The sequence below is a fragment of the Pelmatolapia mariae genome, linkage group LG12, assembly GCF_036321145.2.
Source record: "Pelmatolapia mariae isolate MD_Pm_ZW linkage group LG12, Pm_UMD_F_2, whole genome shotgun sequence".
NCBI lineage: Eukaryota > Metazoa > Chordata > Actinopteri > Cichliformes > Cichlidae > Pelmatolapia > Pelmatolapia mariae.
The window spans coordinates 22,449,915-22,477,614 of record NC_086237.1 but is presented as its reverse complement, the minus strand read 5'-3'; the positions used below and the strand labels follow the sequence as shown (position 1 = coordinate 22,477,614).

The window sequence follows — 27,700 nt, the reverse complement described above, 5'->3', positions numbered from 1 at the left end:
TTGCTGCTGAAAATCACAGACTGAATGTTTCCTTTACTGTACAGAAGACACCCGAGGTGTGCTTTTACATCAGAGACATTAACATAAACACAAATTTAGTGAGGAGCAGTGTGTCAAATGCCACACCAAGGGTACCTTAGCCACAGTTTACCATGCACTGCACCCACACACGAAACGAGGGTGTGATTAGGTCTTTATTCAGACAAGCTTGCATACAGATAAAATAACAAAGCATCATCACAGACAATTTTAAACCTTTTAAATCAGTTTCAGATTACCGTGCGGAAGAGATTCGTTTTGTGGTTCTATGGTGTGAAGCAAGCTAGCTGTGCACTAAACTAGTGAGGCACCCCAGCACTTAGTTACCAAAACCACACCCGAGTCCCCCCCTGGGTGCATCAGAGCTGTGAGCTGTTCTTAACTTTGTACACATTTATTCACCACAAACACTCCCCAGGTTCAAATCCTCTTAAATTCAACAAGCTGCTACAGAGAACAAGGTTACTGTTTGAGAGGATGATAACTTAGACAAAGGAAGCTGCTTTAAAGCAGCTTGTACCTGCAGAACAGACCACACTCCCTTCCACCACAGCCGTCAAAAACCCTCGTTGAAACACGATATTTGTCTCAAACCACATGAAACTCTCTGCAACTCAAATCCCTTTTTTGAACTTAAAAATAAAACAGATAAAGAGGAGGTGATGAATCACTGGAAGGAAAACAAAACAAAAAAAGGGAGGAGGGGGTGGAGGAATTTACAGCTGACTCAAGGCCATACGCAGAAGCAGGGCTGTGATCAGCAGGACTGGGCTGGAAGAAATTGCCCCTGTGCTGTTGTGATGACCACCGTGGCTGTGACTCTTGTGGGGCCCGTTACAGTCATCGCCAAAGCAGCAATGCATCTTGGCTCCGGAAGTGCCGCTGTTAGCCTTCTCACAGAAGGCCTTGTATGTGCACGACTTCATAACTGTGTCTGAAAGAGATTGGGTCAGAGAGGGTGACGGGTAAGTTGTGTTGAAGTAACTGAAGATTTTCCAAGCACGCAAATGGACACACATAAAAGATGTCATGTGACCAATATGTGAAAAAAACCTTTAGGTCATTTTAGTGCTTAGAATATCATCAGATGCATCTGATCTGTTACAAATTCACTCTGTGAAATAACAATCTCAGATTTTTGTTACCAACAGAAAAAGGTCTTGCCACAGCCCCTTCAGCTAAATGCATGAGAAAAGAGAAGCAGCTAAGTGAGTTTTATTAGTTTGTGGTTTATGGATTTTAATATTGACTTTAAAAACTCTTTTTATGGAAATGGAAACTGTTTGAGCACTATTTTAAGGACCGCTGGTTTCCTGAATCTGTGACACAATCAAGCAGTGGGTTGTCAGTGTTGTGCTGACCTCTAGTGAGGCACTATTGTATCCAGCCACATCATACTGGTTCTGCTTGTTTTTCTGTGTGTGTTTGTACATGTATATGTGTGAGTGTTTACTCACTGGGCCCTGTGATGGTGGAGCAGGCATCAGCGTACTGAGGACAGGGGGTGGAGCCCTGACGGTTGCAGTCTTCCTCATTGGACGCCACGCATGTGTGACATTTGAGAGCATGGCCTTCACAGACAGAACAGGAGAGAGTGCCTGGCTTGAGACTAAGCATGCATATTCAAAAGGTGGCTGCAAGCATGCAGATATGCAACCACCTTCTTATTAGTCCATTCACCCGTACACACAGATGTAAACACACACACACACACACACACACACACACACACACACACACTGAGCAGAATATCCAGACTGGGGAACATCTGCACACACTCAAAGCTATTTAAGTATGTCCAACAGACAGGCTTAATTTGAAATATAGTGACTAACCTCACTTATACTATACATTTGCTGCAGAGTAAATTCTCCCCCAAAAATGGATTCTTTCCACCACAATGTCTCCAATTAGTATGTAATTAGTATGTAACCTTCTCCTAAAAACTTACTGTGGCAGGCCAGAGAGATGAGCAGCAGCACAGCCAGAGCAGTCTTCATGGCAGCAGGGCGATGGGTCACTGTGTCTTTTCAAGAGTCCAGAGAAAGAGTGGATGAGCCGAGATGAGCGTCTGATGGAGGAGACACCGTAGGTTGAGGTGGAGCTGGAGGGGAAGGTGTCTGAGGGCATTAAAGTCTTATCGTTGTAATCTCCATCTATGATGCACAGCCAGCACACTGCTGTAATTGACTTAAAGCAAGCTTTACCAGGGAGAGACACACGGTTAGAGTTTGGTGTTATTAACAGAATTATGAGGTAATTTGTTTGTTTTTCTAACTACTAAAGCTTTTTACAGTGTGCATATAAAATGTAATGTATGTGCAAAATGTAAGCGCTATGGATCGTAATCAGCAGCGAGTCCAAAGATGTGGCCATCACGTGCACACTGACACAAACAGAGAACTCAGACAGGAAAACAAAAATCAAACATAGCAGAACAAATTATATTTAGGTTTATTCAGGAAGGATGTACAAACGCTCAAGTCGCTTCCACACAGGAGTGAGATCGTCATTTCTAATTCACAAATATATATTTAAATAATTACAGGGGCTGAAGTTACAAAGCCAATTAAGTTATCCGACATTAAGAAAGTTACAGTAGTGACTGACCAAAAAGTACCAACACTAAAATGAAAGGCTTATATTTTTAGTTTATGATAAAACCTGAATGAGCTTTGATCTTTTCACACATTTCTTTTGTTTTTCTAAAAGAGAAAACTTTTTTTCCTGTATAATATGGGAACCAGCTCTAATTTTACTGTTGTTGCGGCACTGTGCCGATCTAGTTTTTATTGGCGCGCTAAGAAAAAACTGTGCATTCTGAAAAATGCAAAGATGTGAAAGTAAACATGCAATAAATTGATATTTTTCTGTTGCATTACTAGTGTACTGCTGTAAACACAAGCAATAAGGCTCACATGTTCATCATCGCACATAAGCAATGGAAAAAAATACAAAGGTGTCAAAGTCTGAGAGATAAATGTGATTTAGTGAGCAATCTGTGACATACTGACAGTTAAACAAAAACTGTTGACACACAGTACAGCAGCACTTAAAATAATATAATAGCCTTTAGCCTTCAGCTGACATACAGAGTGACTGTTTTTCTCTTTTCCAGCTGTTTGCGATCATTAACACCAGTTAGTTAGTCAAATTTGTGTTTATGCACATAGGATGAAGCCGTGAATGTTTATGTGATTGTCAGGTTAATTTTTTTTTTTTACATATAAAGTGACTGATTAATATTCTGTGGCTTTTTGAATTGTCGAGCATCCCAAATGTGCCGCCGTCTGAACCAGTTTAAACAAATGATATTAATTATGTGCAGCTTGCTTTCAATATCATAACTGAACAAACAAACAAAAGCCTCTGTGGGCTGCTGTACTTCCTCAAATGATCCTAAACCCCTTTCTTCCCGTTTTGTGCAGCTTGACTTTAACCTTGACCTCATTCAACCCTGACGAAATACCCCTGAGCCTTCCTCGGTGAGCATAAAACTCACGTTTGCGTCGTAGAAAAATACATTTTATAGACTGCTTCTTTTATAGAAAATATTCCTTCTACAAAACCGAGCTGAAATGTAACTTTAAAATAAATCTCGACCTAGATTAAATCTGATGTCACCCTGCATGAGGAGTTGCTGGGAATTTAGCGGTTAAGCTGCTGGGAAAATTAAGTTGAGTCACAAGTGAGCTGTTGTTTGCTGGAATGATTGACAAAAGCACAAGGGCCCCAGATGGCCTCAAAATGGGCACGAAGTCAAAACAAACTAAGATAATCACACGTAATTAACATGTATAGAGCGTTCTCGGTTCCTGTCACATGTAGTGCAATCGTAGTATACAAGAAGTTACTTTAGACGTCTGTACATAAGCAGGCTCTGAGATGCAGGGCAGGCACAGGGTATAAGAACTGCTTCAGGGCTGAATGCATGCATGGGGCCAGAGGAACGGACAATCATGGTTGATTCCCATAAAGAAATCCTCAGTCTGTTTTTCCCATTTTGGCAATCAGCTCGTCACAGATTTTTGTCAGTTCTTCGATCTCTTGATTCTGTAAAAAAACAGAATAGAGGAAATTAAGTAAATACCATCTAACCACCAAAAATGCTTTTTTAAAAACTCAGCAGCACTGTCATTTGTCAGAAATCATGACCTAGATACCCAGAAGAAAAAAAAAAACACAACAAAAGTTTTCTTGTAAGCAGTTTCATGTAGGAACAAATTTCTATTTAGCAAACTTCACTGTAGAAGGAAGTGGCTCGTGATCGTTCAAGTGTGACAAGCTGTAACTAAACTTTCATGGTGTGCACCTCAGCTGAGTTGCAGCGCTAGCCAGCTGCATGATCCCTTTAGTTTAACAAATACAAGTGCAAATCATATGTAAATATTAATCGGATTGTTTCTTTAAGTACGCTTATTTGGAAATGATCCAGTCCAAGTCCAGACTATTTATTGTATTCAACTACTTTTTTGGCTTTTCCCCTTGGCGGTCGCCACAGCGGATCATCTGCATCCTTCTCACCTCATCCCTACTATGCACCTCTGTCACACCACCCTTCTGCATGTCCACCCTGCCTGCACTCTCTTCTTCACCTCTCTACTTCAGTCTTATTATTGTATTATTGTGGGGTCATGTATTATTGTAGGGTGTACCTTACAATATAAAGCACCTTGAGGCAACTGTTGTTGTGATTTGGCGTTGTATAAATAAAAGTGAATTGAATTGCATTGTCTATTGTTTGGATCGCTGACCCCAGGTTAAACTCATCCACCTTCACTATCTCTGCTCCTTGCAGCTTCACACCTGTCTTGTTGCTCTTATCTCAAGTGCATACCTCCACCTCTCCAGACTCTCTTGCACTTGCTCCCTACTCTCGCTATAAATGACAATGTCTTCTCTAAACATAATAGTCCAAAGAGCCTTCTGCCTGACCTCCTCTGTCAGCCCGTCCATCGCTACTACACACAAAAAGGGTCTCAGAGCAGATTTTGTATCCATGATGCAATTCACCTTCTGCTGCAAGGCTTGTTCCAGAGACTCATTCTTCATCTGTTCCTTCCTCAGGCTGGCGGTCATCGCCATGTTTTCTGCGCTCGCCTTTGCACGCACCTGAGCGATCTCCTCATTAGCTCTAAGAGATGCATGAAATGAGATAATTAACAGAAACTGAATCTGTCGAGTGTTTAGTTTCTTATGGTAGTTTTATATTTGCTCTCTACATACTTGTCCAGTTTCTCCTCTGCATGCAGCTTTAGTGTTTGGTATCTCTGCTCCTCCTGCTTGACTCTGGCCAGATACTCTTGTGCACACTTCTTCAACACCTCTTCATTCTCCATGAGGAAACAAACACAGTGCACCTTAGAAGTCATCTTTACAGTGAATGCTTTTGTTATTCTAATTCTTCCCTTAACTCGAGTCTTTAACTAGAGTAATGCCCTGCACTGTAATTTAACACGTTTACACCTAGAAGTCTTTCCAATACAACCACATAAAGTGAGGACTCTATTTAAGTCCTGGATCAAACTGAGGTAAAGATTTCAGCATACACTTTGTTTTTATGTGGCATCTGACGAAGATGGGAACCATGAAATATTGATCTAAACCTGTGTTACTGCTCTTAAGACCACTGCCCTTAATCACAGGATACCACTCGACCTTATTCTGACCTTAATCCTCTTACAATCCTCCAATTTGCGCTACTATCAGCTCATCATCACAGCACTTGGACTTGACAGGCATATACCCCTTACTTTCTTAAAGCCCTCCAGGGTGCTCTTCATATTTTCGTAACGGCGAAAGACGTCAGAAAGCGAGCGCTCCACTGAGTTCAGGTCTGCCAGAGCAGCATCTTTCTCCATTGTCACTGTGTGCAAAGCCTTCTGGGCACTCACAGTGTTGCGCTGCTCGTCCTCTGATAGAAGAAGAAGCAGCTATTGTTAAGGACTGGTACACAACTTTTTCTCAGACTCAACTGCATGAAATATTGCATTTTTAATCACAAGCAGGGATGAATTTGGTTTTTCACTGATGTGACATCAGAAATCATAACTGCAGGCTCAATAAGAGATAACACACATTCTTTGAAATGTTTGATTTAATGGAAAATTTTGATTTGATGGAAAATAACAGTCTGTTATGTCAGGGTTAGAAACTGTTCAAATATATCTCTTAGTATTTCCACTCACCAATCATCTGAGCGATTGTCTTCTCATATTCCGCAACAATCTTTCTGTAATAAGACACAGAATGGTTTCTAAGGGCTACATATTCATGACAGCTTAAACCCCAAACTGCTTTTAAAGGTGATAGAGGCGAGATAACTTAACCTATCATAGTTTATCAAAACCTTACACGACCACTCTCATGGTAGTGGTTTCTCATATTTCTAACCTCATCTCATCCACTTCTTTCCTGCAGTCTTCATACTTTTTCTTCCAGTCACTGACTTCAGCCTCCTTAGTGATGATCTGAAAGAAGACGTTTGCTGTGAGCATGAACTGTGTGCATGAATGAAACCTTGTCAAATTAAAAAAATACAAATAAATAAATAAGTACACTGATGACATGCAACACTTATGAATCAGTGTGATAGAAGAGTGTACCTCCTCTCTGATAAGGGTGAGAACAGCCTGTTTTTCTGCCTCACTGATGCAGATGGAATCCAGGACCTGACTTCCCGTTTTCTGCATCTCACTTCCCCCCAACTTGTTCTTCAATTTGCACGTGTCTTCATACTGCTGAGAGCAGAAGGAAATCAGTCATGCTCTCCTGTGTCTTTTTCTTTTGTACGGGGCTAATAAGCGGTTTACCCACTAAACCGTCGAGAATTTAAAGTTATCTAGGCCACAAACAGTTTTCACTATTTTGGGAAACAGGATTCAACAAAACTCCCATAAAACTCAACAAACTGCACACTTTAACAAAGTTTTTCTCTGTACTGGTTTAGCGTTCAGTGCCGTTTTATATTTACACCATATATTCCATGTAAACTGTGCTGTTTTCTTGTTTTTGTGTAATTTTTCTGTTATATGAAGATATTCCACACACCAACTCCTTTCCTTCTCTTTGTTTTCCTTTTAGTTTTCTCTCAAACTGTTCATCTTTCACCTCATACCAGCCATTGGCTTTCGATCAACGTTCTTACAGACCTCAATCCTCCTCCTTCTCTCCGTCTCTCTCTCCTCTGTTGTTTTGTCCTTCCCTGGATTATGGCTGTCATATTCTAATCTGCTGAATGATAATCATAATCCATCTGTCACCTGAGCACATGAGCACAGTGGCAGACACTAAATACCTCCTGCAGCACAGTGAAGTCATCGTATCAGTACTGTACTAGTTTTGAGCTCTAAACTGCACACTGAGCATTCAGCCAGACAATCTTTCTATTTTTACTGTGCAGAAGTGTCAATTCATTTATTATGAAGTGGCAAAGTACCACTGTTACTTTTACACATAGTGCTGGAACATGCCAGGACATGTCAAAGCCATTTTTTTTTAAAGTGAGTGTTTTATACTAGACTACATTTAGAGCCACAAACAACATTCCTGTCACAAGGCAGAAGTTCCAATCATTTTTTTGGCAAAGTGACTTTTATATATCCTCCGTTTATCCAGCTAAAAAGTGTCACTGACATAAAAAAAAAGTGTTTTTCAAGACAGATCTGGTCAAGATGGCAGCAGAAATTGCAACAGTTATAATATAACAGTTCCACAAAAATGTTTTAAGTGGCCAAAAAGAAATGGATTCCTTATAATGTAGGTACAATAATGCAGAGTCATAAAGATACTTGCAAAAGAGGTAATTTCTTTCTTACAGTCTATTTAACAATAAATTCGGTCTGAACATCAAGGCTGCATTTTGCCCTCTTTTCATCCAGCTAAAAGTTGGTCGCAACATCAAAGTCCCATAAAACTCCAAATAATTTGTCCAGTTGTGAATTTAAGGAGGGGCAGTAGGTATCAGTGCGTTGGTATTTCTCCAAAGTCTAATTTATAGCCAAAATGTAGTCCACAAATGGCATTTACTATTTCACATAAAGTGTCATAATTATTGGAGCTATATATGTTACATGGGAAGCTTACAATTAAGTGCTCATTGCAATTATTCTTTATTTTTTCTTATAACGTTTTTATTTTTAGCACAGACGCTAAGCAAACTAGAACAAATGAGAAACAGACTGTGAGTCAAACACTTGACTAGTGAATGTTAAAAGCTTTGCTTGAGACATAAAAGATTGCTTTAGCCCCACCTAGTGTTCACTAGATGGTATTATCATGGAAGGTGCAAACAAACAAAGCATATGCATGACAGCTTCTAGTTTGGTGATGTATAAATAGACCAGAGAGCAGAGCACAGGTTTCTGGCACAACTTCACCTACTTCCATGGAGATGCATGGAGGAGAAAAAAAGGTCAAAGCTCCAACAGCACATTGACCAACATGAAAGCCTCAAGCCAAAAAGCATTGGTCTAACAGTGAAATTGCTCTATATAGTAAGACTTTTGCTGTCTTTAAATGAGTGTACATGCAGCAGATGTAGGGAAATGACTGGGTGGTGAAATGTGACGGTATCTCACCACAGAGCAGCAGTCTGATGCCTCAGGTTTGGATGTCAACTGGCAATCTTGGACTAGAAGGAAACAGCAGTCACTGGGTCATATTTAGTGCCATATAATGTAACAGACTAGGTTACAGTACACAAAATATAAAAGCATTCTTCTAAACAACATTTTGTTGTGTAAAATCTAATTGCACTGGATTTGGAAAGAAATTAGTTAACTTTTTTTTTAAATTATGATGTAAGTATTTCACTCACTGTACATATATTTGTATTATTGTGAATGTGAGCTGTATTTCAATGCTTCTAGACCCCCTAGCACATTTTCATAATGATTTTCTTTCACTTTTCATGCTCATAACTCACAAAGTAACAGGGTTCAATGTGATGCAAAATTACATGTGAAGTTAATGATTACTGTGTGTGGGACGGTATGGCAAAGATGACCTAGTTGATGTGCAGTATTGATTAACCCTGGCTGATTGTTTGATCCAAGTGGAAAGCTGATGCAGGCTGACAATTATTAACAGTTATCTGATATCGGGATAGTGTGTGCCCTGTGTACTGTGTGTATTGTGGTGAAGTGGCCATGAGAAAAGTAGATATTTTAAGTATAAATAAACCTAAATTAATCATTTGACTCACTGTTCTGGTCCTTTTCTGGTTTGACCCCGACGCTGCTCGCCAGTTTCTCCTCATCTGTGGCGTGGTCTCCATGATGGTCATCCTTCAACAGCAGCAAACTCAATCATCCATAGCCATTGCATGTAGTTTGCAGTGCTAATCAGCTAGTCTGAAGCTGCCCAACAGCAGAAAACCTATTAGTGCTTACCTGTCCGTTAAAGTCGTTCTGGATCGGCTGGTTCTGCTTTACTTTGCAGGAGTTCCTGAATATGAAGGCAAACGACAACATCAGCACTAACACAAACAGATCACATCCGTGTGTGCATACATGTGGACAAGTGTGATGATGAGAAGAGAAATTAGGAGACAGAGGAAGCCTTACAGCTGGGCCACATAGCTTTGCTTTGTGTGTGCTGAGCTCGCATGCTCTGCTAAAAGTGCTGAATTACACACAGCAAAAAAAAAGCAGATTAATGAAGAAGCTGTTTGCCAAATTTAAATAACATTTGCACAGAGCATTAGAGGGATTTATAGGGTTACCACTAACCATTTCTCTCATCTACTTAATAAAATGAATTCCACAATTTCTTCCACCTTCGCTTTGTGATCAAAGGAGAATTAATGAATGTATGCAAGACAAAAAAAAAAAGAGCTGGAGGAGTTACACCACACAAACATTTCTGCACCTACAGTTACAAAGTACTTACAACAGAACACAGAGGAAATGGACTTGCTCAGCAGTCCTGATGCCACACAGAGAAAAGGACACAGCATGACAGGGTTTGAAGGAAAAGGAAGGAAAGACACAGGAGAGGACGGGATAGGGGTCAGGGTAAACACAAGGTGAGTGCAGGATTATTGTTCTTTAGTAAACTGAAAACTGAGGCAAAACTAGACGGCAGATAAAAAGATCATCCAAACATGTCCTAAACATCTACCTGCCGGTGCTATTTTTACCCTCATAAACAACAGTTAAATTGCTTTTTTAACCATCCATTAGTTAAAAAACAGGAAAAAAATAACCATGCCTGTGCCGAATCTTTTTTAAAAGCCCGAATTAGTGGTGAATATGGAGTTCTGGTTAAAAACCACCAGAGGGCGATGCTTGACATCTTAACATCGTACCACGAGGGGGTTACAGAAACGATAAGGAGGTTAATACCTTTGAAGAGAAAGAAATCTTTCTGCAAAAACAAAGCTTTTCTTAAAAATACTTAATCCAGGTATGAAGACAGGACTACAATATCCAGCCTTTCATGAGCATCCATGGGTTAAAAGCAGGCATTTCAAATAAATTCTTTTCTGACTGAATTTTAAAACTTCTTAAAATAAAACCAACACTACTGCAAAAAAAAAAAAAATTATTCAACATGATAATGCTGAATATTACTTTCATTAGAAAGAGGAGAAGAAGAAAAAACAGCTCACAGGACTTTTTCAAGACACACAACAGGCGACCACGGCTGATTAAAATGGGAACACTTTGATCTCCTAGGTTCATTGAGGACAATAGTGAGCATTCAGTACTGTTCCCTACAGCCACTAAAAGAGAAAAGCACTTGTTCAGCTTGAAAATGTGTGAGTCACCCTGGCTCAGATTCAGCATTTGTGTAACTGCAGTCACCGACTGGAACAGGGATGATTATGGCTGATGACTGGAAAGGACAGGGCTTCGTATATAAGTCTGTAACATACTCACGTGATAATTGACCCTTTGGGCTCGCAGGTCAGTTTTGTGCTTGACAGCGAAATGTCAGAGTCCATGTTGCCATTGAGCAAATCCGAATCCACACTAATGTCATGACTGAGAGTCAAGTTTGAATCCGGGCTTGAGTCGGACGTCACCGGAGCCTCGTCATCCACCTCGGATGGATCGGGTTTGTTCAGCGGAGAGACGACAGACAGCGTCGGAGGCCGGGCAGCCTGTGGAAGAGTCTTTGATGGGGAAATGACCACTTCGGGACCCGGTTTGTTACTGAGGGTCAAATTAAGGTTCTGATCCAAACTGAAGCCGCTGTTGTCAGGCGAGGAGCTGGTAAGGTTGTTAAGAGAATCGACCTCTTGGGAGGGAGCGGTACCAAGATCCTGGCTGGAGACTGTATTCAGAATGTGGTTTGTAACATCAGAAAAAACTGTGGAAAAAAAGAAAAATAGAAGTCAGTTTATTTACAATTTGGATATGCTGATTTAAACACATGTGGAGACTAAAATGCGCACTAATGTAGGTTTACGGAAGCTGTTTTCAACTCTCTACAGTAAGAGTTTCAACATTTAGGATGCAAAACCCTAAAAACAGACTCATATGTCGCTGACAGCCTTTATCGATCTACTTTTGCCACAGGGCTGCAAGGATATCTTTAATGTATGTATGTGACTGATCCTGAAGAGCTGTATCAAAAGTGATCGAAAGAGTCTTGAACTGAATTCTGAAAACAACTGTAATAAAATCAGGATCTGTGTCAAACAAGCTTCTGTACAGGATCACTTGCAAAGGATCCAGTTATGTTTTGGTGAGGCAGGTGAACAGGGAGCCAATCTCATCTGAGATTTGCAGCTGGAAAAATCTAATAGTTGAAACACTTAACATGCTGACAAAGAGTCAATGAACTGCTCCATACAGACTTCAGAACTGAAAATCTAGAAACAAAAAGAATCTTCTATTTAAATGTCACTACTTAGCTAGTTTGTCATATAAGTTAACTAGTTAACCTTTGTACTGTGAAAAAAAATAAATTAAATGAGGGAAAAGGGCGAGCTAAGAGGGAAAGCAAGTAAAAGCAGTATTTAATAGAGCTGACATTGATAAAATGTAAACTTAGTGCAGATATTTAATACCTAACTGCAGCTTTACCCCCCATTTTATGGGATTTTAATATTATTCTGTTGCACAGATGCACTAAATGACACGAAGCTCCTGGTGCACAGCTTGTGTGCCGAGTTTAGGGACGGAAAACACCTGGATTCAAAGGTTGAGAGGTGTGGCACAATACTTTTGTCCATATAGTATATCGTGAGGTAGAGCGGGACAGCTGGCAATCAGAAGGTTTACTACCCGGCTTCCCATCAAGGGTATTACAATTTAACTACAACAAAATTAAAAGCTTTTTTTTAACCTCATTTAACTCAATTCTTTCTTTTGTTTGATTACATTGTCCGTCTGTTCAGCACTTTGGCTGACGCTTGATGTCTTTTAAATGTGCTATACAAATAAAGCTGACTTGACCTGACTAAAACTACAAAAAAGGGTTAACTCTAATAAAGATAAAACCTAGATTTTTGACAAAGAAATGACCTGAAACTATTTAGTGAGCTTGGAAAACTCAGCAAATGTTCTGAGTTTTAGTTTAGTAACAATTTCATTACAACTTGCCTGATGAGGCTTCGATGGATGTGTTTATTAAGACTTTGGATGCCTACAAGACTTTGTGACACTGTACTGGTTTCCCTGCATTTTGCTCTGACATATGTACTCCATTCAGTAACAAGGACTAAACTTAAACTAAACACTTTCAAACAATAAAAGCTAAACCGACGCAAGAAAATCCACTGCGGAAACTAACTGAAACTAAATTAAACAAAATTTCAAAATGAAATTAAAATAAAAAACTACTTAGAAAATACAAAAACTATAATAACTCTGCTCCCCATGGCTGCTTGTCACAGTTCCCCTGGGCAAGACACTGAACCCTGAGTTGCCCCTGATGCATCCATAGGTGGATGGATTAGAAGGCACATAATAAACTGTAACTTTGACACTAACATTTTCGCATCATAATTTGCTGCTAATGAAAGAATACAATAGGGGTGTTAACCAACATGTTAAATTTAATAACTTGTGCAAAGCATTGCTATCTATAAATCCACTCCTCCAGTTCCTCCAGACTCTCTGATTGTAAACCATGAAACCTCACATCCCCATCCTGTGTCTATGTTAAGACTGCATCTGTCTCTGGAGGATTTAACCTTGTAGTGATTCATGAAACTTTTCCTTCTCCTGTTAGAGCACTTAAAATGGCTGCTGGCTTCCTCACAGAACACTTCATTTCCTGTGTCCTTATACATCTCTTTAAGAGCTAGCTAACAACCACAGCAGCAGCTGAATCACACTGCTGCTGAAACACAGGAATCTCTATAACAAGTCAGACCCCCTCACCCATCCACATACTGTTAAACTTACAATACTATGCCCGTTAATAACGCAACAGGGACCTCTCCGTACGCGCAAAACATGAATCGAGGCTTTGTGGTTTCAGCTCTTTCTCACACAGTTTGCTCTGATCGAATGCTAACGTGAGGCTCACTGAATCACAGAATAAGTTCAGCTAAGGGTACTTTCAGGCACACAACAGAAACGCCCTTTGGAGACAAGGAACAGATGTAGAGGAACCACACCCAGTCATGCAAAGGACGTATGCACCACCACCACGTGGCTTAGCAACAAAAACAACATCAAGCTGAATTACAGATTCACAACTCACTGAAAAAGAAAGGAACAGAAGACTGATGGGGAACAGAGAAACAAATACAAGCATACACACAACTGCCTAAGGTTTCATCTTCATTATTGTTTAAATAATACATCTAGTTAGATTGTGGCGTGTGGATGTTCCCAAGAAAAGGCAGTAATTTCCCAGAACCACAAGTCTTCTAATTATAGGGAACCCGAGTATCAGTTTCTCCACAGTTGATCTTTTATTTATGAAACTAACCCAGATTTTTTAACTTAACGTGACTGTTTCAGCCCAAAAAGGAGAATGCTATTGTCTGCAAACTACTTTCAATAACAAATACGGTAATCTCTATTACTGTGTGGCACAGCTTCACATATACTGTGGTTACAAAACACATCCGTGCAGAATGGACACAACATATCCACACACACAGACGAAATCAATCACTTTTTAATCATCAATAAAGGACATGGAGAAACATTTGTGACAATCACATTTGCTTCCACACAGAAACGCCATCGCCATGGTAATGTGTGGTACTTGTGTCTGTGCGTGCCTGAAAGCAGGACAGCTGAGAAAGAGGGGGCGAGAAGCACCCCAGTAGGCCTTGCTGGCAGGTTCAAAAAGAGAGGACTCAACCCACGTCATTTGCAAGTCTGTGCCTCACTGAAGTGAGCTCATTTACATGTCTGATTACCTTTCATATGCACACTTTGGGCAGATCACAGTACGCTGATCCGAGACCAGATTCTGGCACGCTAAAACCGCATAATGAGCAACATAATATTCCCAGTATGAAGTTACACAAAGCAACTTTGCATTGTCTGAACATTTTAAATGCACACTAGCGTAAATACTACTGTTACAACAAAAGTATCACTTTTCTCCAAATTACAAAACAAAGCAAAAACAAATCCAACCCGAAAAAGAAGGCATAATTATGAAAGTAATAGTCTTCAACAAGCTATTATTCTGAAGTAATAACAATAACTGTGACATCTTTCTTTATGTCCGCCTGTCTAAACTGACTCTCAGTGCAGATTTAGATCCGACATCTTATGAGGGAAACCTTTCACACTGGAAATCTTAGCAGCAACCTGAGAATTAGGCCAGGTATTGTTTGAAACGCTTATGGATTATCCGTGCTTCCGTACCAATACAAATACATGTTATAGAAAGTATGGAAGACTAATTTTCAGCATTGTGTGACACAAGAAAAACCGGCTTGTTACCCAGCCCCACCTGTGAGTGTCTAATGTCAGCAGTCAGTCCGATAAGGCTTCATGCGCAGAGGTGCTTTTAACATCCCTCTCAGAGCTAAAACAAAATCACAAATGATTGGAAATATGTGGCATGGTCCATTATCCTGATGTAAGCAGAGATTCAGGAGTAGACTGTTGCAGCCACAGTGTAGGACAGGGCGCTACTGTAGGTGCTTCATCCCAACAGCAGTCAGACTGTACAGTAACCACACAGGATAAATACCAGCTAAAAAACCCATCTGTAAACATTATCATTCCCACTGCACTGTAAGTACATATAAAAAAATCTCTGTGTAATTTACTGCATTTGGTAACCATTTGTCCATACAAATCGGGGTGATATTGTTATTTTTATTTTTTTTACCACGTCTTTAATTAACTTTTTCTTCCTGACCCTTGTTGTAATAACTGAATTTCCCCAGCGTGAGATTAATTGTGTCCATGTCTATCAGAAGACACACAGGCACAGTGTGGTCATAAAGGGATGGACATGGTCAACAGTTACACACCCTTACACCATACAGCAGAATGTATACATGTTTTCATGCTGTTTAACTCACTCATCATCTTTCTTACCCTTCCTTAATCTCAGTTTGCTCATATTAACCATGTCTGTGTGCCTAAATACTGCCATACGATTGGCTGATTAAATAACTGAATATGTGTAGCTAATAGAATAAATGTGGTTTACCAATTTTGTTAATCAGGCTTTCATTTTCTCAAGCATAAAGCTTATTTTGTTTATGAAATGATGAGAAATCCATTCATGTCCGTTAAATAAGAGGACACAGACTCATTGCCTTTTCTGTACCACCAATCACGCTCATCCTGCAGGTAGGGTGGATTCTGACAAGTATACGAACTAGCTATGCAGCTGAGCAATCTCACCTGAGTGGTTGGAGTTGTCCAGTTGGCCCAGCAGCTTCACAACACTCGGAGACTCGGCCTCTGGAGTCTCGAAGGTCCCCTCGGAGTCCGAACTGTGAGACAGAGGAATGAATAGATTCATGAAACTGAGCAACAACTGAGCTCAACTATTCATGATATTATCTGGAACTAAAAGTCAAATGTTGCCTTTTGAAAATAAAATGTGCTGAAAATGAGAAAACACAATATACAAGATTGTATTTGCAAAAATCTTTAGAAGATGGGATAAAAATAAACATCACATTGCCTGGTTTAAAGAAAGCGTTTCAGACAACGGTGTGCTGTCTGTGAGAACAGAGAGGCACTGAAAAGCTTCATAAGCTGCACATATATCCTACAAACAGCTACTAAATTATGTTTATAAAACTTTGAATGCTGTTTTGGGGCGTTGGATCGTCTTGTTCCTGCTAACAAACACAGAACAGGTTTTCAGTATGGAATTCATGTTTTTTTTAAGTGACCCAAGCACAATAGATCTGAAAGTTCAAAGTGACCAAACATAAAGTGCTTTTATTTTAAAGGAAGTTAGAGGAAGGGAGAGGAGAGGAAGTGAAGCACTACAAGGCCACCTGCATCCTTTGCTCTTTAGTAACGACACACTGTGTCCCGCAACACACAAACACAGACACACACAGACACAAACACGCAGTCTTTGGGTCTGCTGTGTCAGCTGCCACGGCAACCAGCCAAAATTTATTTCCAAACTGTGGAGAGACTAAAAAAAAGGAGGGACATCAACAGCAAGGGTTTGTGTGTGTGTGTGTGTGTGTGTGTGTGTGTGTGTCAGCCACTTGAAAGCACATCAAAATGTCTGCACTCTAATGAAAGACAGCACAACAAGCAACAAAGCTCACAGTGCCAATACCCAGCCACACTTCACCTCTGATAACCAGCTCACACAAACACACTGACACTCTGGGGCTCCATACAACCCCACCATCAGCAGCTAATCCTAATATACATACCCACTCACCCCCTCACTGTGTACACACACACACACTCTGAGTCACATCCCAGTGACGGCCCCAACGGCTGCAATCTTGGAAGGTTACTTAGAGACTAGAAATGGACAAGAAAAAAATCTAAAGCTTTGGAAACTGTGGCTTTTTTTCTCCTGCCCACAGTTTTCAGCAACTGTTCTCCAACTACCACAGAGCCCTCACAAACACCCAAACACACATAAAAACAGGCCTAGGCAGTCGTACCCTTGGTTTCTCAAAGAAACACGACGGTGCACATAAAACAGACACTCGTGAAACAGCAACCTGAGCGCCTGTGTTTTAAACAAGAATCTGTTTTTAGCAAATGACAGCATCATCAATCCTCAGCACAGGAAAGCATCAGAGATTATCACAGCTCTGGGCAGTTTGTCTGCTGTAAGTGATGCTCTGTCTCTTTGTATACAACCACCACCTGTCAGCATGACTCAGGGAAGTCATCACACAATCAACCTGCGAGAGTCCGTGGCATCAAATCTTCTCTGTCAGAGTGTATTTATTATACTGCAGCAGCTATGTTTCTCTATTCACTTCATGCACTCTTACATGTCTTCTCTGTTATTCTTCGCTGCGGGCTGCCCATCATCAGCTGAACCTCCAGTCACTGCTGACCACGTCCATTTCGCCCACTGGACCGGCGACAACCAGGACATCCTTGCGACACGTTCAGTCCCGAGCGTGACGACACTTCTAAGAATTAATAGTGACCTTCCTCTTCCTCTGTTTCGATTACTACTGCTGTCAACGAAACTGGCAGTTTATCTTGGAGTGCCGCAAGAAAAGAAAAGAAAAGAAAGGCAAACACGAGTGCACGATCTGTGTTTTTGATTCTCTTCCTCTTCTTTTGCCTTGTCTGTTTGCTGTCTCACTTCCTCCTCTTGCTTAGCCGCTTAGATTTCCCATCCTGCTCTTCTGCTTTGTTGACGTTCGTGAGAGAGAAACGTGCCTCACACTGCTGCAGCTGCTTCTGTTGCCGCTCTGCTCTAAACAGCACTGACTCACACGGCACAGATTACTGGAGCATCAGTAGTCACGCCTCCCTCTGCTCCCCTCCTTTTTTCACTCTCCGCTCTGTCTGGGTGGACGATCAGCTGGTTAACAGACATCGGCTCGCCCTGCTCCCAAATGTTTGCTAACTCTCTTGTTTGTCCTCAGGAGGTTGCCTTTCCCCGCTCTGATCCTTTCAGGGTTAAGCGAGGAGAGGGGCGGAAAGGAGAGCCAAAGCTTCCTGTTTAAAGAGGCAAGAAGGGTCTGTTTTCTCTGGGACAGACAGACTACTACAGAGAAAGTGGATGAGGTGATCAGGCTAAGGGAGAAGAATTAATAGGGCATATATACATTTTAAAAGCTGTAAGTATATGAAGTATTCTGAAAAGACTGGTGTAAATGTTATCCGGAAATTATTCCCTGCTGTAAAGCCCATTTACTCAACATCACCCCCTCCCCCCACAACTATAAACCTTAAAGCACTCATTTATACATCTAGACACGAGCATCTCTGAGCATTTCACAAACTACTAACTACTATGCTTGTCACACAAAACCTCTAGACTTGTGAAACTATCCAGTCAGCCTCAGCTCTCTCAAGAAAAATACCTTTTTAATTCAAAGAGCCAGAGGAGAATGACCAGACTGCTTTGAGCTGATAGAAAGGCAACAGTAACTCAAATAATTACAGTCAAGATAAGCAGAAGAACATCTCTGAATCGAACCTTGAAGCTATAACAGCAGAGGACTACACAGTCCTACTCTTGTCAGCTTAAAACAGGAAACAGGCTCAACTCACATTGGCAAAAATTTTGGCTGATCAGAAATCATGAAAGCATCGATCCATCCTGCCTTGTGTCAACGGTTCAGGCTGGTGATGTTGGCGTAACGGTGTGGGGAATATTTCTTGGCATATGAGCATCGTTTAAACCTCAGAGCCTCAGAGTATTGTTGCTGACCACATCTATCTCTTTATGACCACAGTGTATCCGTCTTCTAACGGCTGCTTCCAGGACCATGGATAACGGAATATGTCACAAAAGTCAACTTTTGAACATGACACTTAGTTCACAGTAAACAAATGGCCTCCACAGCCACCAAAACTCAACCCAACAGAGCACATCTGGGATGTGGTGGAACGGGAGACTCACATCTTGGATGTACATTTGACAAATCTGCAGCAATTGTGTGATTCTATCATGTCAACATGGACCAAAATTTCTGAGAAATATTTCCAGTTGAATCTGTGCCACAAAAAATTAAGGCAATTCTGAAGGCAAAAAGAGGTCAAGGCCGAGGCACATCTCACAAAGTGGGTGGTGTATGTACTCTGAGAGCTTTCCAGATGCTATAAAATCTTTACAACTTTGGCTGCTTTAAAACAGACGTCCTGGCTTTTTATTATCATGGATTGAAGGATGTTTCTCACAAATTAAATGACTGAGATGTTGCTCAGTCACTTAATTTGCTTAGTGAGACTGAAAGGTACTTTAGCTGTAATTTGCTGTAACAGTTTGACTTGGCAACACAGAGGCCCGCATGAAAAAGAGGATTCGAGATCAAATATTTCTAACGAGGACTAACAATAGTCTCTTTACATTTATAATAATGCAGGCAAGTAAAATCTGAGCTGAGAATAAAGCTGCTGATACAGTAATATGTCACCAACTAACAGAGCTACTATTCACTTAAACGATCCAAGCCAGCCTGAGGACAAATCAATACAGCAAACCTAAATTCAGCAGTAACGATGCAGCTCAGCACGACACCGGCAGAATAAAGTATTTCGCTGAAAGCTTCATCGTTGCTCACACAAATGCCTCTGAGGTTGCTCATGGGTGGCTTATGTAAGTCCAGGCTTTCACATTTATACCTCTCTCCCTTTCTCACACACACACACACACACACACACACACACACACACACACACACACACACACACACACACACGGTATCTAGGCCAGATGAGATGTATTCTCTGACAACAAAAAAAACATGAACCATGAATAATCTAATAACAGGAAGAAGCTCCAACTACTGTGAAAAAGGTGAACTGGGAATGAGAACGAAAGCATTTTATTGCTCATGCTTTTTATTTGCACTCGAAGGTGCCCGTCCTGCCATTTACTGCTCCCACAAAACACGTGGAAGGAAAGACAGGAGCGCTATTATCACACTGAGCTGATCCACAGAGACACGCAGGCAGCGAGAGAGGGAAAGATTAACCAGTGCACTCACACATATTTTTTACACACTGGCGAACACATAAAAAGAGGCTCTGTTCAGCCTATGATGAGTCGACAGCGAAAACAGAGCAAATGAGAGCCATGGCAACCGGAAAAGACTGATTTAATTAAGCGCACAGAGACGGGGAAAGTGTTAGAAAGGAGAGAGGGAGAAAGAGGGAGATAATAGAAATGAAAAGATCTGGGATATGAAAGAGAAAAGAAAAAGAAAGTTTGGGGCGGGAGAAGAATCTCAAACATTTGTTTGTGTTTGCTTTTAGTCGCCTTTGTTCCCTTATCGGGACAGATGAGAAGACAAACCTGTCTGTCCTAGAGAGGACGGTCTGCCTGCAGCTAACAAAGCCCTTCAAGCAGCACACAAAGGTGAAGTGAAAAGGCCATGCAAGATTATTTATTCAATTTCAGTTACAACAATGGCTTTAGATATTAAAACCAAGCCAGCTGTTTGGAAACATTTTAGTCTCAAAAAGTCCAGTGGAGAATGAGAAATACAAGTTTATTCAAAGTTCAAATAATCATGATCATTACATAATCATAATAAAGTAGCCATATGTGATATACACTATGTGCTGCACAAACTCTTCACCCTGCAACACCTGGAGATGTGAACTGGCCATACGAGGAAAACAGTAAGTAAAACAGTATACTGTCTGTGAGTGGAAATATCCCTCACTCTCTCGCTGGCAGAGTCACAGACCGCAGACAGAAGCAGGAGGAAAATACAAGGGAAAAAAATCAACTCTTATGTAATACCTTGAAACCACAAATAGCACACACAAGTAACAGTGGCAAAGCCCACACATACACGTTCTCCTATAAGTGGTCATCGGCTCTCGTAGTAACACACACACACACACACAAACAAAAAGAAACAACTATGGCACATTAAAAGGGCACACTCCTACACACTTGACCGCGTCTATTATATGGGTGCGCCGTCAGTTAATGTAGCAAAAATGCACATCCTTAATCATGGAATAGATGTTGACTGAAAGCAGCATGTGTGGTTACGAGCTAAGAATAAATCGGCCGTGATAAACATGTTTGTGAGCCGCAGCAGAGGTGATGTGATACTGGATGAGATAAGTGCGTGTGTGTAGACTAAGAAGGAATTAGTGAGGCATCCCAGCTATCACAAACTGTTTATTTCTATACCTAATCCATTGCATGATGATATAAGGTTAGCCGCCCGACGCTCACTTTAGCGCCAGTATAAAGTTTACACACTGCCTGTGAATATTCTTTGTCTTTAGATGAATACTAATAACAGTTTTTGTTACACTGGACATGATTTCACTTTGACATTTATCGAGTATTTTTTAATTTGGACATTCTTGTGTTTCCCTCTTCATCAGCTGGACAAAAGCTCACCTTTTCACAAAAAGTGGCCCCGTGTCTCACGAGACGAGCAGATTGCTATGATAAACTGTTGGAAATGTTGCCTTTATACCCAAGGAATACTACACTATTGTCACTTATTCACGTCTTACATTTTTATTTTACATCTTTTAGTCTGTTCTGTGTATTTTATGTTATTATTTGTCTTTTTTGCCTTTCTCCTGGCCGCATGACACATTCTACCAGAAAAAAATAAAGTTAAGCAGTAGCTGAAATGACTTTGGTCAGCCCCAAAAGGTTACAAAGCCTTTGATTATAACAGTCATCCCAAACTGAGTTTATGTTTCTATCCCCAGTACAGCTAAGAATAACAGAGTCATCAGCATGTTTTGTGTCCAGTGTAATTGCAGCTTACATTCTTTTAATGTTAGATTTCAGCTCCAGCTGTGTTTCAATTAGAAGCTGCATTCGAGTGAATGCGCAAAATGTCATCCTTGAATGGTTCTTCTTTGATCAACAATCACACAGCACAAATGCTAAACGGCAAACATGTCATGTGACGTACACACCAGTGCTACTGAATCCAACCTCAAATGGCTAAAATTAAAAAGTAACATTTTTTCTATTTTTTTTTAACAGATTCAACTTCCACTTGGTGAAATACAAACATAACAGAGCCTGGATTACCCTTTAAAGACGGTTGCCATGGATTCCTGAAATAAGTCGCTTTTTCCATAACTTTTACATAAGAGCATGTTTAATGTCTCACAATAGACAGTCTGTTGTAATATTAAATAACCCAAACAGAAAACTATGTTGGCTTCTTAAATGATATGGCTCCATCTAGTGGTCATTTTCGGAACTATTCCTCACGTAAGAAAAACGAAATGACACAAAGGCCAACACTAGCTTCAGTCCGTGATTCAATAATACAAAACATGGATGCAAAAGAAGTGAGTGGACATGACACAGCCAAAAAAAAAAAAAAAAAAAAAAAATCAGGTGTCATCTTTGGGAGCCTAAATATTTCACTCCTGATGGGATGGGAGTGTCCTCTTTAAAAATGTTAAATGTTCTCCATAGAGCACAAGGGGTCACTGCATGATTAGATTTATATGAAAATGGTGCCAGTTATTCACAAGGGCCTTCAAAATCACCAAATACTAACCCAGTTGAACACCCGTGGGAGATTTTGAACAGCTCTCTCTCCAAAACCATCATCAAACCCCAAGATGAAGAAATAATAGCCCTCATCCCTCCAGTGAAGTTACACAGACTTATAGAATTAGCATAGAATTAGAATCAGGTTGTTCTTGCTGCACTTGTTGCCACATCAACTTACTAAAAGAATTTATGGTACTTTAATTTTTCATCTGTCGGTAGGTGGAAACCTGATGCTATTGTTAATAATTACTACCCCATTTCCAAAAAAGTTGGTATTCTGTGTGAAATGTGAATAAAAACAGAATTCAATGATTTACAAATGTACCATGTTAAGAAAAATATAAGGTCATTTTGAATTTGGCAGTAACATATCTCAAAAAAGTTAGGACAGCTTTATGTTTACGACACTGTAGCATCCCGTCTTCTTTTAACAACAGTCTGTAAACATCTGGGAACTGAGAGACCAGCTGTTGGACTCTGGGGAGAGGAATGTTCTCTAATTCTCGCTGGAATATCGGATTCTAGCTGCTCAACAGCCCTGGGTCTCCTTTGTTGTATTTTCCACGTCATGATGCTCTGGGTGTTTTCAGTTGGTGAAATGTCTGGACTGCAGGCAGATCAGTTCTTGTACTATGAAGACATGCTCTTGTCACTGATGAGGCATGTAGTTTAGCATTGTCTTGCTGAAATATGCAAGACCTTCCCTAAAAAAGCCTGGATGGTCGCTCACCTCACCTACTAAAAAGGATGCTGCATCCATTTTTTCCCAAAGGAATTCCAGATTCATCTGACCACAGAACAGTTTTTCACTTTGCGTCTGTCAATTTTAAATGAGCTTTGGTCCAGAGAAGTGAGCAGCGTTTATGGATCCCATTCACATATTAATCGTCTGAACTAAAACAGACAATCAATATGGCTTTTTTCCCTTGCATGACAGTTTTAATCTGCATTTGTGGATGGCAGAGTGAATGGTTTTCCAGAAAAGTTCCTGAGCCAATGCAGTGGGGTTTGTAAATGCAGTTTTCCTGCAGATTTGTGAATCTGTCTATCGTTACTTTTTTTCTTTTTTTTTTAAACAGTCTTTTGTCACCTCGTCCCAACGTTTTTTGCTGCCATCAAATTTAAAATGACCAAATATTTTTCATGAAACTGTAAAATGTCTATGTTTAAACATTCAATAGCTTTTCTATGTTCTGTTGTGAATAAAACATTTTTGTCTATGAGATTTTAGCAGTTCAGAATTGTAAAGCTGTAAACTATTTTATCTTAATCTGATGTGCTGATCAGAGCTGTGATTAAAATTTTGGTGGGACCGCAGAAGATTTTCAGATTTCAAACTGGGCGGTAGCATTCTTCAGTTTGGGAAGGGCTGTTATAAAAGACACACAGAGATAAATTTACACAAAGAGAGACTCATGCTCCAAATTCTTTGGTATGCTTTTGGGAAGCACATCGCGAAAGAGTTCCTGAATATTTTATAGAGAACATTCAATTATTTGCGTCAGAGCGGAAAACTAGCTCGGAGTGAACACAGTTACAATCATCAGAGCCGAAGCCCTTGCAGTGCTGCAATGCACTAAAATAACCCGACTGACAGCGACATGATAAAACAAAGAGAGAAAGAATGAGGCGATGAGAGAATAAGAGAGGAGGACTGATGCACAGGCACCAGCTGAGCTACTGTTTCGGACTACAACAGGAACAAAAGAGCACACAATTCCCACACTACAGTTCATGTCCATAGTGTGGGAGGGAGTCGACACACCCCACTGCAACTTATGTTTGTATTTACATTCATATCTTCAAATTAAATCAAAACAAGTTTAACTGCCATTAGAAAGCCAATATAGCTATGCTTATTCTTAACTTCATTTTAATATGCAATGTATGGTGCAAAATCAAAGTTTTTACCCGTTAACTTCACAATTATTTAGCCGTGATTTTCATCTTTATGCTGGTAATACCCCACAGCGAAGCCTTATGCATAAAATCAATGCTTATCCTCAGATTTGTCACATCTTCATGTATTCACAATACATGAAGACAGTGACAGTTCACTGCACGTTAGATTGATTTGTACCATGGAGCAGGAAATGAGCTCCAAATGCAGGGCAGATTTTTCCCAAGTGAGACACTCTCTGCGTGTTCAGGGGTTTTGGAGAGCAAAAAAAAAAACCACAAAAAAAAAAAAACAGTGTACATCTAAGACTGCTCCAGTTAGGATATAAAATGGATGATGAAGCCAACTAAATTTAGATCCTAAGCTGAAAGCTCCAATCCCACAGCAGTGGTTGGTTTCCCAGTTTTCTCTCAAAGAGGACCCCAACCCCCATCTGACCTTACAAAAACACAGATGGATACAGAAGACTGGAGTATGCTTGAGCGGTGAGATTTTTTTTTAAACCAGCTGAGCATTTCTTAAACACGGCTTTGTCTCAGTGTTTGTCCCTTTGAGTTCTCTGCAGCTTTTTCTTACAGTCGCTCTCTGTGTTCTGCTGCCATCTCCAAAATAATATCTGTTTCAGTACATGGCGGCAGTGCTTCTCATATTAACAGCCACTGACAAGAACCACTAAAATAACACACAATGCGAAACTGTTGTTTCGCTACAAGGAGCTTAGAAAAGCTTTTAAGTAGGACGAAGTGAAAGGACTCGCTCTTTGTGACAAAGGATTAAGAAAAAGAAGAGGATGAGCGGTGACTGGGTGCTTTCTAGCCTCAGCTCAAACATTTAAATGCCCTTTTTTTCCAATATAAGTGTTCCAGACAGCTGCGGTTTTCACATCACACGGGTCTTTAAGGATGTCAAACACGATGCATGAACGAAACAGGAATCTGCAGTACCTGAAAGAATTGGACTGCACTATTTGTACGATTAACGCAGTGCAGATTAGGGTTAGAATTAGGGTCACAGCGGCATAATCAAAACCTGCCAGCAGCATTGTGTTTTATACTGTGGTAACTACAGCAGCTGTCAAAACTGAACTGCTTTAGACCTTCAGCTCATGTTATCAGCTGTGCCACTCCTCAGTCGAGTTCGCTTGCTTTCTGCCTTTAGTCTGATTTGAATACCTAACTAGTATTCAAACTCCCACGATGGGTAAATTTGCCTAGCACAGAAAGTCCTGTTTGCTTCAGTGTCCCAACACTGCACTTTGATTCCTTATCTCCCACTTCTCTTCCCCCTCACTGACAGAAGCATCCACATTAGACAAAACACCAAAGAGCTGGAGCATCTCCCCACGCTCACAGACAAACATACAAATGAAGAATCTAGCCTTACATGCTGTTCTTCTTGCGAGGAGAGCTGACAGAGCCCTTCCTGTGCTGGCTGAGGGAGCCCCCCATGGCAACAGCAGCGTCTGTGCTTGGTACAGGTACGCCCCAGATGTCCTCTTCCACTTCCGAGTTTCACCTCTGTGTCTTCTCCTGACAGTCTGGCTCAGCTTCCGAGCAGCACGACACACCGCTCCTCATGGCTGACTAGTTATTATTTAACCAAGCGGCCTCTCCTCTTTCCTCTTTCACAGACTCTGTTGATGCTCTACGGAGCATCATCAGCACTACACGTGAATGGTGACAAGTCCCGCCTCCTTGCTCTACTTCCCAAGCTTCATCATCTCCCTCTCTCTCTCCTTCAAAACACACACACCCCAGACAGATAGCACTGCCCTTTGGAGAAAGACGGAGAAGTTAAATGTGTGTGTGATGGGGGAAAATTAGGATCAAGCATAAAGAGTTGGACAGGAGGCAGATACAGTGTGTGTGCCAGTGTGTCACGGGGGTATCTGGCAGACTTGACAGAACTGTTTAAGACAGAGAGAGCCTCTTCTATTGTTCGTGGGCTGAATAACAGATCTGACATCCAGGGGGAGGGAAAGAGTTGGTGGCATAAAACACAGCTCCACTTGTTATATCACATTCCCGCTACCTGCTGTGACCCAAAGCCCCCCCCCCCCCAAAAGAGATTTAACATGACAACAAACATGCCCTTTCACTGTAAGGGAGTATTGTTTGTACACTTTCATTTCTTATGTTGATTGGTTAGATTTTGACCTCTTAACCCTTAATCAGCCTCTAAGTTTACTTCAGAATAAGGTCATACAGTGTGATTAACATGACAAGAGGCTTAATCAAGGCTGATAAAGACTAAACACTGTTATGAAAATAAAAAAGCTATTGTTTAACCATTAATTTGAAGGAAAGCACTTATAGGGTTGGTCCAATCCTCATGCTGAGTCACAGTGCAGCAGAGACGATTAATGAATAAATAAAGAAACCACAGCTCTTGATTCAAGTCAGTCTGACCACGTCTGTCTCTAATGATTAAATGAAGAATGGTTTAAAACCTCAGAGTGCTGCAGGGTCAGTCACTGGAGTCACCCAAAAACTTTAGCACATAATTTCCTCCCACTGAAGTGAATCACACGAGGCTCAGTATGGAGGTCCCAGCTTCTGAATGACACATATTTTTACCCAACAGGGACAACTACGGAAATGCGCTGAAAATATAAAAGTACAATTTACCAGCTATTACTACAAGCATGAACTCTTTTGTGGTCTCTCAGTTTGGGAGCTACTGTTTTATCGTTTTTTATCGTTTGACCTGCAACATGCATTCAAGAAAACACGAGCATTAAAACGAAGACAAACACCTCTGACAAAAAGCTTTAAGACTAACCGTAAAAACAAGTTCAAGACTTTGACTTGCCTCATTGCTTTTGCCCAAATCTGCAGGCCAACTCAACCGCTGCGACTGATAGTGTGTTTATCACTTAACTGCGCATGCCCGAGTGGTTTGCTATAGTAACGACAATGAGATCGTACATCTGAGAATTATGAGCTGCGTCCTTCGTGTGTGGTTTACTTTTTTTGGCTGCTCTTGCTTACTTTAAAACATCACCTCGTCTTTGTTTGAAGGATTTATTACTTTGCAAATCTGAATTGACTGAGAAAGTTTTTTTTGTTGTGTTGCTTCTAACCAAAAGTTAAAAACTAAATAAAGTAAAAGAATTAAAAAAATCTATGAACTTAAAAAAATATATACACTTTTGAAAACGCTCATAAAATCACCAAAATGAAATTTAATATACATATACAGAAA

At 40.6% G+C, this 27,700-nt stretch overlaps 1 protein-coding gene across 4 annotated transcripts; it reads right to left on the bottom strand.

The window, feature by feature from the left end:
- Positions 1-176: 176 nt before the first annotated feature.
- LOC134638868 (transforming acidic coiled-coil-containing protein 1-like) lies at positions 177-26,153 on the bottom strand. 4 transcript variants are annotated; one of them, XM_063489800.1, is made up of 15 exons: positions 25,880-26,153; positions 15,825-15,916; positions 10,923-11,355; positions 9,432-9,486; positions 9,245-9,326; positions 8,619-8,671; positions 6,645-6,779; positions 6,433-6,509; positions 6,228-6,271; positions 5,793-5,953; positions 5,266-5,372; positions 5,053-5,173; positions 1,991-4,092; positions 1,497-1,610; positions 177-973 (listed from the first exon to the last, which is right to left on the bottom strand). In XM_063489800.1, the coding sequence occupies exons 1-13, from the start codon at positions 25,942-25,944 to the stop codon at positions 4,024-4,026; spliced, it is 1,494 nt and encodes a 497-aa protein (XP_063345870.1). In that variant the 5' UTR covers positions 25,945-26,153; the 3' UTR covers positions 177-973; positions 1,497-1,610; positions 1,991-4,023. The 4 variants fall into 4 exon arrangements, with proteins under 4 accessions (XP_063345870.1, XP_063345868.1, XP_063345867.1 ...); XM_063489798.1 differs by lacking the exon at positions 25,880-26,153 and adding an exon at positions 17,408-17,868 and having other exon boundaries at positions 1,497-1,637; XM_063489797.1 differs by lacking the exon at positions 25,880-26,153 and adding an exon at positions 17,408-17,868.
- Between the last annotated feature and the right edge of the window lie 1,547 nt (positions 26,154-27,700).